Source organism: Solanum pennellii, chromosome 9, assembly GCF_001406875.1.
Source record: "Solanum pennellii chromosome 9, SPENNV200".
In the NCBI taxonomy this organism is placed as follows: Eukaryota; Viridiplantae; Streptophyta; class Magnoliopsida; order Solanales; family Solanaceae; genus Solanum; species Solanum pennellii.
In genome coordinates, this window is record NC_028645.1 from 76464214 (window position 1) to 76476770 (window position 12557).

The 12557-nt window shown below is 36.9% G+C and overlaps 2 protein-coding genes and 1 pseudogene across 2 annotated transcripts; 2 read left to right on the top strand and 1 right to left on the bottom strand.

Moving 5' to 3' along the window:
- Window positions 1-31: 31 nt before the first annotated feature.
- On the bottom strand, window positions 32-1158 carry LOC107030411 (annotated as a pseudogene).
- Window positions 1159-6942: 5784 nt separating this feature from the next.
- Window positions 6943-8400, top strand: LOC107030413. The gene has a single exon (XM_015231697.1). The coding sequence runs from the start codon at window positions 6943-6945 to the stop codon at window positions 8398-8400; it is 1458 nt and encodes a 485-aa protein (XP_015087183.1).
- Window positions 8401-8771: 371 nt separating this feature from the next.
- Window positions 8772-12313, top strand: LOC107030414. Its single transcript, XM_015231698.1, has 2 exons — window positions 8772-10314; window positions 10713-12313. The coding sequence occupies exons 1-2, from the start codon at window positions 8772-8774 to the stop codon at window positions 12311-12313; spliced, it is 3144 nt and encodes a 1047-aa protein (XP_015087184.1).
- The last annotated feature ends 244 nt before the right edge of the window (window positions 12314-12557 follow it).

A 12557-nucleotide genomic window follows, 5' to 3' on the forward strand; every position in this document is an offset into this window, starting at 1 on the left:
TCTCTCGAGGGGGGGAGGGGGGGTAGAGGGGTACCTCGGGGCTGAGAACCTCGAGTGCCTCTCGAGGGGGGGGGGAAGGGGGGGTAGAGCAGATGGTTTCTTCAATTCCGTTTGCACGAGCACCGTATTGTCCTTGCTCTTGTCTCTCCTCACGCTCCTCTTGTTCTTGTGAGAATGGTGGTCTCAAAACTCTAAGTCCTTGATCAATGTTAACAATGTGGCCTCTCTGATCCTCCTCTCCCTGAAGCTTCCTTGCTGTTTCAGTACTTATGCCGAATGCCTCAGCCAACAACTCTAATTCAAAGCCTCTGAACACATTTCCAGATTGGAATTGCTCCTTCTGGAAGGTGCGTGCTCCTCCTTGCTGTCCGTGTTGCTGTTCTCCTTGTTGTGGGTTTCCAGCTATGAAGAATCTCTGCAAAAAAAAGAAAATGAAAAATCAGATTCATTTATTTATTAATCAATATTGAGTGTGTTGTTAAAAGTTTACATACCCTTGAATTTTGATCAAGCTGGTTTGCACTGTTACCGCTATCTTCGAAACAAACAAGTACAAGCTCTACATTTCCTTCGTTATAAGCCCAGTGAGCAGCTCCAGCAGGGAAGGCAATAATGTCTCCCTGTTTGAACTGTCCAATCTTCTGATGACGATCTTGGAATCTTGATCCTGCACCCCTTTCACCTTGCTAAAATTGCTGTGATGATTGGAAAGTTTCAGGGCATCCAGAGTTCATGATCCCGAAAAATCCCCTACCTGTAACATTAATTAGTTACAATCAATTTATTAATGTACTACGCATACCTTATCACTATCTCGCGACAAAAGAAATAAAAATACCTCGTTCAACATAGGCAAGCAGAGGAGTATTAAGGTAAGAAGGCAACAACATGTCTTTAGACTGGATAACATGTCTAATGAGTGAAACACCAGCACATTGAAACTGTTGGTTATTTTTATTCGACAACTCAGTAACCCCTGCTTTAGCTTGAATGCGAACAGTGGGTTCCATAGGGTTAAGTCTATTAAGCTGACACTGACCTTGTTGCTGTTGGTATCTTTGCTGAGCAAAGGTACCATGCAACACTAGAAGAAAACTAAGGGAGAAACAAAGCCAGCTAGAACCCATAATTGCTTGATTTTTCTAACAAGAGGGAGATATATATATTATATGATTAATTAAATAAAACTATTGATTGCTGATGGGAAATGGAGAATGGGTAGTAATGGTATTTATAGGAAGGAGAAATAAGGAAATGGTTGACACATTGCACTTTGCATGGCTATGAAAACATGCTGAGTTACACCTAATAAAGTTAACACTCATGCATGTAGAGTTTAGGTGGCTTCATTCTTCTGTAAACAATACAAAAACTCATTTTGTTTTAGTCTGAATGAGTTTTCCATTAACAAGGTATTTACAGCACATTATTTTTTTTGTATTTTATTTATATTTATTCAAGTAATACAAGTGATTTAACGAGCTAGTTAATACTTTAATCTTTGAAAATTTATTAGGACTTAATTTTGGGATATTATATAATGCTTTTGGTATCCTAATTTAAGTGTCTTATTTTATTTTGTTATTTTGGTTTGTTCCCAAAAAATCTCATTTTTAGTAAGTTTTCAATTTTATTATTTTAAGACAAATCAGATCATAAAATTTGAATAACTACATAAAATTTAAAATCTCTTAAATACTTGGATTTTATACTCAATCAAATTAAAATACTTAAATTAAAACGGAGGAAGTACTCTTTAATCATGTGTGCAGGCTACAACATATGATTATAATATCTTTTTTTAAGACAACTAGATAATTTATCTGTGCTTCACATAGAATTGAAATATATTATTAAGCTCACATTGACCATTCGGTAATATTTGGATTTTCAATGTATACATTACATTGTAAAGATCATTTTATCTAAAGGCAATTCAAAATTTTAAAAGGGCTATATTTTTTTTATTTTTGATTTTTTATACTAAAAGAATGAGTCATAGAGATATTTTAAGTATAATAATGAAGTCTATGAAATCTCCATGGAAATATTTTGTTACAAGTAATGAAATTTTCTAAATTCCAAGACTTATAAAGAACAACATCAGAAGTTAAAGAAGAGACCAAAAATCCTCGAACAACAACGCTCCCAAGTAGAGTGAAACATACGTCCATACAAGAACATAATTAACTAATTCAAATAGAGGACCTTAGCTCCTTTCATATGACCCTAAAATTGTAAGTATCATAAATATTTTTCCTCAGGTCTAAGAGTAGTCATTACTATTGCTTAGGTTTCATATCACCAGTGCAACTTATTTGGAATAGAACCAAAGTTATTTTTATGGTTCAAAATATGCAGTTACAAAGAATTAATGTAATTATCAACCAAGAAGTAGGTGACATCATTCATAGCTGGATATTCTAAACCAAATTTTTTGCACATAACATATTAAAATCTCAAAGCATAATTTTCTGAGTGTTTGAGCTAACAAATATCCACAAATAATAATAAATACAACCTTACTTTCCTAACAATCAAGAAAAAAAACGCATGTTGCTTAACATATTTTTTAAAAACATAGTCTGTTGATCTTTATCCAAGTTTATAGTTCACAAATTTAATTGACGAAAACCAAAAGTAAGAGTTATTACTTCTTTATCAAAAAAGCAAAAACAACTTTATCAAAAGAAAGAGTTATCACTACGACAAAAAAGATATTTAGCAATAATTATAAATGTCCCTAGAAAAAGTCCATGACAACATTGAATCTAATGACAATTAATTAATGTAGGTAAAGGGTCCAACACTCTTAACTACTGTGCATATTCATTGCCGATAAAAACTATATTTGCTTTGATGTATTTTGGACATTTATTAGTTTCGAAACTTGGTCTCTTATTATGCCTAAAAAGAGTAGATATGAGAAATTAGTTAACTTGCGATAAAAGAAGTAAACTAGTTGTCTACTAATATTCTAGGAAGGGTGCAATGACATATAAAATGTGTGTACTTAAGAATGAACAATCAAAATGATATACTAACTGTGGCAAAGAAGAGAGCAATCTATTTGGTTCTTTTAACAAACTTCACCATTTATTGCGTATTAGTTATCACATATTTATTGTTTTGTGCTATCAAATATAGCACAACCCACAAGAAATTTCTCAAAAAGTATACGAATAAAACTATAGAAAGAGACAAAATAGAAGATAAATTTTCAATCATTCTCATTGGAATTTTTAACAGAATAAAAAAAAGACACAAATCGAAAAAAAAATTCAATAGATACATGACTTACAGTAAAAGATTAAGCTTCATTAGATAGAAGGAAGAAAACTTTGAGGAATGAAACACAATTAGTAGCTTAATTTAAGTATTTAAATTCAATTCCCATATAGCGAAAACCCCTCACAAATAATAGTGGCAGAAATAAATATTTTGTTATTAAATAACCAAATATAATGAATTGAACCATATCAACAGTTTTATGAGTTGTGGACTGAGAGGTGCAAGAGTAGTAATGTCACATTACTATTAAAATTATTTTTCTTTGTTTATATGAAGAAAACTGTAGGAAGGGAAGAAAGAGAAGATCGATTTTCAATCATCCTTGCTGAAATTTTTAACAAAGTTTTAAAAAGGTCACAAAGATAGTAAAAAAATTGTCATAGTTACATTTATAACTATGACTTATAGTAAAGATTAATCTCCATGAAGTAGGAGGAATAAAACTTTAAGGAATGAAACAAACTTCATAAGAAGCATGAATAATGTATTTGATTCGACTACCCTACAACGAAAAAAACCTACAAATAGTAGTAACAGAAAATCCCTCTATTTACATTAAACAAAGTGTAGGTCACTACCTTATATAAAAATCTCAACTATTCATAAAAGTGTCAACTCTTCATAAAAGTCGTAACTCTTCCTAAAGATCTTAATTTTTCATAAAAATCGTGACTTTTCATAAAGTCACAACTTTTCATGAAAGGGGAAGGCTAGTTATGATAATAGATAAATTTAATGGAGCATCCTTGTTTGTGGTGGTTCCACATAGGCGGGCCGATGGTTCTCTTATATTTATATATATGCTAGATTTAGGAACGTGCGTTGCACATTTATCCCAAAATACTTCATATAAATTTTGTAGTGCAAAATCCATATTTGTTTCCATAAAAACTACATTTATCTTCCTAATAAAAAGAATATATCTTTAACTATAAAATTGTCCAAATCCTTTGCATAAAAAATATGTGAACATTTATTATGTGACATGTCAGGTTATTCAGCCGAAAGTAATTAACAATTGACAAGGAACTAAAAAATGATATACCTGGTCCTGGTTTGATGCATATGTACTCCAAAGCTTCTCTAAGTTTGTATTATGTTCTCGCTTTCTCATCAAGGGCATGAATTACTACTTTACCATTAACAAAAATCAGTAACTAAAAACATAGAATACTAAGGAATTCAGCAGAATTTGAGAACTAGCGAGTTTACTTAATTGATGGCTAGTAAAACTACGTCCTGCACTCACACAATCACATGGATCAATGCAAAAGATAGTTGTCTCAATAAATAAAAACTACAAATTGCTCTGCATGTACTGCACTGCAGACTACACACACACAAAAGTCGATTTCAACTTGATATGACATATAATGAACGTCATAAATAAATACAGAGCACTTTATTGCTAAATAACAACATCAAAGATATAGAAGTAGGTTTCAAAATTAATAATCTCTCTCTCTTCAGACGCTCCCGCCTACTGTTACAACGGCTACAGAAATATCTGGAACGGGCGCTGCTGCGCTGGCGCGTGCGCCGCCGGTGGACCTCCAAAAACCACCGGAACAAAGCCAAATGGGGCGCCATGAAGATGGCAACAAACCCCAGTATGGCACGCACCATGATTCATCTCTCAATTCCTTGAATTCAATAGATACAGATGTGAAGAATGCTGCATTTTCGGAGGAGTTTGATCGAGAACGAGAAAATATTTCCCAATTGATTTCTGTGTGTAATCGAGGAAAATCGACAGTGGAACTGGATAATACTACTCACGATCTACATAATACTCAAAAATCAATCGATTCCACTTTACCAATTGACAGCAATCGAGAAATGAATTTGGTGAGAATCGCGAGGGAATCGCCTGGGCTGCGCACTGAAATTCGAGCAACTTCGAGCCAATCTTGTAACGTATTGAGTACTGGGGTTTACTCCCCTGTTGATAAGGAGCATCCCACTGAAATTTCAAGCAAAAGAGACGGGGGAAACGCCGGCGGTGAGAAGTCCAGCGTACGGGAAGCTCAAAACACCGGAAACCATGGAAACACAATAATGGGGACTAACTTTCAGTCTATTGACGTTCACTTAGCAGATTCTTCTAACAATACTGAAGGAAGAAACAACTTCAACAACAATTCGTTATCCCACTATGATTCTACACTCAAACTGCAACAGGGGAGACAAGATAATGAAGAACATGAATTTGCCTCTAGTCGAAATGCAGAACAACACAATGTGTGGGAGGTTCAAGAAATTCGAACACCAACAATGGGAGAAGGAAGCAAACACAACCTGGGGAAAATTTGATTGAGAAACAGGATACTACCAGCAACAACATGAAGTTGCATACAGCGGCCTCATCGAATGCTGAACAATCCTAAAACTTTTCCTTTGGAATTACAGGTAACTCATCCTATCTAACTCCTCACACTATTGTTGATGCTTCACAGGTCAGGCCACATGAAGATGACAAGGGAGAAGAGAAAGGACAAACACAGCCTCAAAGGAAGGAACAAGCAAGTCACAAAACACAACCTGCATGCATGGAAATGCAGCAAAGAACAAATGATCAAAGGAATGCTGCAAATGGTAAGGAAAGCCAACAAATTCACAAACAAAGCTAAACTCAGGATCAAAGACAGGAAAACAGTCAACAAGGAGAAACAAATTCAGCAAATCAAAGCAACAGGACAACCATGGATTTCCAAAGCAATTTCCCAAAGATCTCCAACAACATCACTAGGTATGACCCTAAATCTCAAATAGATAGAAATAAACAGATGAACAATGCTGCGCAAGGTAATGCTAGACCTCCTAACATCCAACAACAAGTGCAAAACATTAGTAACAATGTTAAACAGGGTAAAATTTCAGAGCCTTCTCCATACACTGTTGTTCAATCCTTTGCAGCCCGCTTGAGGTATAATCAGTCTAAGAATGAGATCCCAGTTGTGTTGAATGACCCCATACATACTACTAGACAAGGGTATCCTGCTGTTCTCTTAGATGAAAATGACTATTATGTGAAATTGGCTTAATGTTGTAACTATACACTTTGTTGGAAAATTCACCAATACAATACCTAAAATGGAGTTGATTAGAAAGAGCTTTACCCTTCAAACTCAACTTACTGGAGGGGTGAAGATTACTCACTTTAAATCTAGGCATGTGTATCTTGATCTTGATAATGAATTCGATTATCAAACTGTGTGGACAAAATTGAGGATGACTATTGAAGGGCAGTTGATGAGAATTCAAGCTTGGACCCCTGATTTTACCCCCGAGGAAGAGACTCCTATTGTTCCTATTTGGGTTGCTGTGCCAGGCTTACCATGGCATTGTTATAATAAAGTTCTATTGACTACGATCTTGGAATCTGTCGGGAAGGTCTAATATCTAGATTATCCGACTTCTCAAAAGACTAGAGGTAGCACTACTAGGGTGAAAGTTCAAGTTGATCTCACTAAGAAAAGGCCTGAACATGTATGGTTGGGATTCAAAAATTCAGACCCCAACAAGGGGAGATGGTTGAAGGTTCAATACGAAGGTATCCCCGACTATTGTATGTATTGTAAACATCAAGGGCATATGGATTATGATTGCACTATAAAAAGAAGAGATCAAGAGGTGAACAAGAGGAAAGAAATGGAGTCTAAAAAAATAGATAAATCAAGAGGAGATCAGCATCAAGGTGGAGATGTAATAGAGGAAAATGTTAAGCAAAATCAAAAAGGAAACCACCAAGAAGGAAAAAAACAAGAGACCAGAAATCAGGGTGAAAGAAATTATGTTCAAGAAGTTTCAGAAAAAGAGGAGCAGTGGCAGACACAAAGAAGAAAACAATCAAAAAACTTGGAGCAAGTTCAACCCAAAACAGCATGGAGAGCACGCTCACCACAACACAAGAAAGTCATTGATGACAGCCAGCAGGCAGCAGGTATACCTCCTTCCATTACTACTCATAATGTTTATAGTGACTTAGAAGTGCAGGAGCAGGCTGTTCAGGAGCTGCAGGTGGACACATCAGGAAAGAAAGGTGCTGCAGACAACAATATCCAACAAATCCAAGAGCCAGTTACTGCATCATCACCAACAACACAAACAACAAATGTCCAAAACCTTCACATGGACAATTCAGAAAGGAAAGGGGATGCAGACAGTGATACACAACAAAATGAAGAAACAAATATTGTTTCACCATCAACAAATCAAAGAACAAACCTGCAGCAACATCAAACACAACTCACACAAGCCAATAATAACAAGAGAACATGTTTTGACTTATCTCTCCCCACACCCCAGCAATCCCCTATAAATGCTGCTGATAATATTGTGAATGTTGGGTTGGCTGTTGAAGTTGATGGAGGTATGGATGGAGGGTGTCAGGAGAAGCCCACTAATCTGCAGGAAGGGGTATCCAAAGGGGGGAAAGGAACTCTTGTTTTTGATCACTCAGACCATAGGAGAGACCTTAGATCCGCAGAAAATAAGTCTCCAAATTCCAGCAATCAGGGGCAGCAGAAAAATTCCAGTCAATGGAAAAATTATGAGGCTGATCAGAGTTTGAAAAGAGCTGAAAATCAAGAAGCTGGGGGTATAAATGCTGCTGGAAATCAACAATATACTGTTAATTCTGAGCATCAGCAGCAGGGAGATAAAACTCCTGTCGAAAAACAAAACAATAGATCACAAGGGAGACCTAGCAAAAAGAAAAGAGAAGCAATTAAAAGAAAAATTCAAAGAGAGGCAGGTCTGCAGTGTGATAATGAGCAGATTCAAAGAGAAAATAAATCTCCAAAACAGTGCCATGACAACTCAGATTATGAAGTTATAAATTCAGAAGATGGATTTGACGAAGATACTCAATCTCTCAATGAAAAGGAGGGAGAAGAGGAAGAGGATGAAACTAGTGCACAGTTGATCAACGCTTTTGGTTCTACTTTCCAAAGTGAGTTTGAGTCTGAAATCCATGAAGTCACTACTCAACAAGGTTTATCTCCAAGGGGTAGAAAGGAAGTCAGACAATATAACAACACCGTCACAACAAGCACATCTGCTAATACTAGCAGACCCAACACCAGGTCACGAAGTAAAGGTTTTTAATGATCAGTACAATATGTTGGAATGCTAGGAGCATCAACACCCAAGGCTCTTTGGAAAGACTCCAAAATCTCAAGAAAATGCATAATTTGTCTATGATTGCTATTCTTGAACCTTTTGCAGATAACTCTCAAATCAACAAATACAAGCTTCTTTTGTCTATGGATAATGCTCTTTGTAATAATAATGGCAAAATTTGGCTTTTTTGGACCAATGATATGGAATGTGATATTTTGGAAATTCATGATCAACATATCACTTGTTGGGCCAAACATGTTGAGCACAATGAGAAATTTATTTTTTCTCTTATTTATGTTAAGTGTAAGGAACACTTAAGAAGACCTCTTTGGGAAAGACTTTATCATATCTCCAATATGGATAGCCCATGGTGTACGATTGGAGACTTTAATGTCATTACGTCAACTGATGAAAAACATGGTGGCATACCCTATAATATGAACAAAAGTCTGGAATTTATTGATATCATTGAGGCTTGTGGTATTATGGACATAGGCTACAGTGGTCAACATTACACTTGGTGTAATCAAAGATCCGGTGAAGCAAGAGTGTGGAAAAGATTGGATCAAGCCATGGTCAACGATAAATGGTTGGAATGTATACCACAAACTACTATCTCTCATCTTCCTGCTGTTGGCTCGGACCATTTCCCTTTATTAATGGAAATGGAGGTGAGAATAGCCCAAAAAGTAAAATATTTTAAGTTTTTGCACTGTTGGACTGAAAATGAAAATTTCAAGGATATTGTGCAAAGCTCTTGGCAAGAGGAAGTAAGTGGTGATCCTATGTGGAAACTTCATCAGAAAATGAAGAAATTGGCTTCTACCTTGAGTACATGGTCTAAGAGTGAATATGGCAACATCTTTTCAATGGTTATAGATTTTGAAGAACAGGTTAAAAAGGCGGAGGAGAATGTCATACAAAATAATTCAGAGGAGAACAGAGCCAGACTTCATCTTATTAATGCTCAATACATCAAATACATGAAGTTGGAAACTTGCATACTCAAGCAAAAAACTCAGCTCAAATGGTTCAAAGAAGGGGATACCAATTCCAAATACTTTCATTCTATGATGAGGGGAAGGAGAAAGAAGTTGTTTATCCACAGAATTTGCACAGATGAGGATACTTGGATACAGGGAGATGAGAACATTGCCAAAGAAGCTTGTATGTACTTTCAAAATATTTTCACTGGGAAATCAGACAGAATCAGTGAGGAGGTTCTTAACTGTATTCCCCGGATGGTTACAGATGAGCAGAACCAACTTCTTCAACAAATGCCTAATATGGAGGAATTAAAAAAGGTTGTTTTCTCCATGAATCCTATCTCGGCTCTAGGTCCGGATGGGTTTGGAGGGAAATTTTATCAATCATGTTGGGATATTATTAAGGAAGATGTTCTAAAGGTTGTGCAACATTTCTTTTGTGGAAATATTTTGCCTAAATATTTTTCACATGCTTGTCTTGTTCTTCTTCCTAAAATTGATCATCCCAATAAATTTTCAGAGTTCAGACCCAACAGCTTGAGTAATTTCTCCAGCAAAATTATTTCCAAGATATTTTGTTTCAGATTAGCAGGTATTTTACCTCAGTTTATTTCTGAGAATCAGTCGGGATTTGTTAAGGGAAGAAGTATCTCGGAAAACATTATGTTGGCTCAAGAGATCACTCATCGTATAAAACAACCCAATGAAGGTGACAATGTGGTAATCAAACTCGATATGGCCAAGGCATACGATAGAGTGTCATGGTCGTATACTTGTTTGGTTTTGCGAAAAATGGGCTTTGGTGAGAATTTTATTGACCTTGTGTGGAGAATAATGAGCAACAACTGGTATTCTGTTATTATTAATGGGTACAGGCATGGTTTTTTCAAGTCAACAAGGGGTCTCAAACAAGGTGATCCGCTATCCCGTCCTTATTTATTTTAGGGGCAGAGGTGCTGTCTCGGATGCTTAATATACTTCATCAACAACAGCATTACAAGAACTTTCAAATGGAAAGTAGAGGCCCACAGATTAATCATCTCATCTTTGCGGATGATATCATTATCTTCTCTTCCACCACTAGAGATACTCTCCATATGATTATGAAAACTCTTGCCACATATGAGTCTGTCTTGGATCAACTCATAAACAAATAAAAGAGTCATTTCATGGTCCCATCGAACGCTCCCAGAGAGGTCATCAATGTGATTGGAGAAATCACAGGCTTCACTCAGAAAAACAGTCCCATTACCTAGCTGGGGTGCCCCCTTTACATTGGTGGTCAAAGAATCATTTACTATTCAAATTTAGTCGCAAAGATCACCAAAAGGATCACGGGATGGCAATCAAGGATTCTTAGTTTTGGTGGGAAGGCTACTATGATCAAACATGTTCTACAATCCATTCCTATCCACACAATGTCAACTACCTCTCCTCCTAAAACAACTATCCGGTATAACAAGAAAGCCATGGCAGATTTATTTTGGGGTTGGGACAAGGAAAAAAGAAAGTATCATTGGGCCTCTTGGGATACGATGTGCCTTCCTTTGGATGAGGGAGGTATTGGTATAAGACGTCTTGAAGATGTGTGTGTTTCATTACAACATAAACAGTGGTGGATTTTCAGAAGCAAGCAGACATTATGGGGTCGATTCTTGAGAGCAAAATACTGTCAAAGGGCTCATCCGGTAGCAAAAAAACTACACACGGGGCAATCTTTGGTTTGGAATTTTATGATGAAAAATAAAGCCATTGCCGAATCCCAAATTCAATGGAGATTCAACTCTGGCAGCAGCTCATTTTGGTGGGATGATTGGTTAGGAGACGGCCCTCTTGCTCCTCAATGCAATCATATCACGAGCCTAAACAACACCACTATTTCTCATTTTCTAATTAATGGAAGATGGAACGAAACATTGCTTCGACAATGGGTTCCTCCATTACTGATTTCAAAAGTTTTGAATACTGACATTAAGTTTCAGGAACACATGCTGGACGAGGCAGTCTGGAAAACTTCTGAGAAAGGGCAGTTCTCCTGTGCTACTGCCTGGGAACACATTCGTCACAGGAAGGAGAAAAATAATTGTAGTAAGAACATCTGGCATAAGTTAATCCCGTTTAAAATTTCTTTTTTAGTGTGGAGGGCATTGCGTGGTAAGCTCCCCACTAACGAAAGAATTATTAAATTTGGGAGGGAGGCAGCCCAATGTTCCTGCTGTTACAGCCCTGGGGAAGACACCATAGATCATATATTTGTAACTGGTCATTTTGCTAACAATTTTTGGAGGTTCTTTTCTGCAGCTGCAGGGCTGCAACATGAGCACTCCACAATTCACACACTGCTGCAGAAATGGAGGAACCTGGCGCATGCAACTGAAGTGCAGAAGCTGGCAACCAGGCTGCTGCCAGTCATTATTCTCTGGAATCTCTGGAAAAATCGCTGCGCAGCAAAATACGGAGCAAAGCAATCCAACACAGCTCGAGTAAAATTCCTCATAGTCAAAGACTTCAACCATCTCCTCAACACAGCCTATCCATACATCGAATGGCCTAACAATTGGAACTCTCTTATCGAAATGGTGGCAAGTTACAAACATGCTATTATGGTTAAAGAAGTAACGTGGGAGAAACCTCAACAACCATTCCTCAAGCTCAACACTGATGGGAGTGCCCTTAACAACCCCGGGAAAATTGGAGGAGGAGGAATAGTAAGAGATTATCAAGGTAATATGATATATGCATTTACTATTCCTTTGGGTATTGGTACCAACAACCAAGCGGAAATTCAAGCAGTTAGCCATGGTTTAGATTGGTGCATTCAGCATGGATATAGAAAAATACACTTGGAAGTGGATTCAGAATTGGTCATTCATTGGCTTTCGAATCAAACCAACTACCCATGGAACCTATAACCATACATCCTGGAAATCCACAGAATAGTGCATCAGTTGGAAAGATTCAAGATTACTCATGTCTACGGGGAGGCAAACAACACGGCTGATCGGCTATCCAAATATAGTCACAACACAGACATTGTTCAACACTTTTACATCAAGGATCAATTACCTACTCTTGCGAGAGGAAGCTTCATTCTAGAAAAACTTGGCATGGCTAATTTCAGGAGAAAGAAATTGAAAACAATCAAGAAACCTCCAT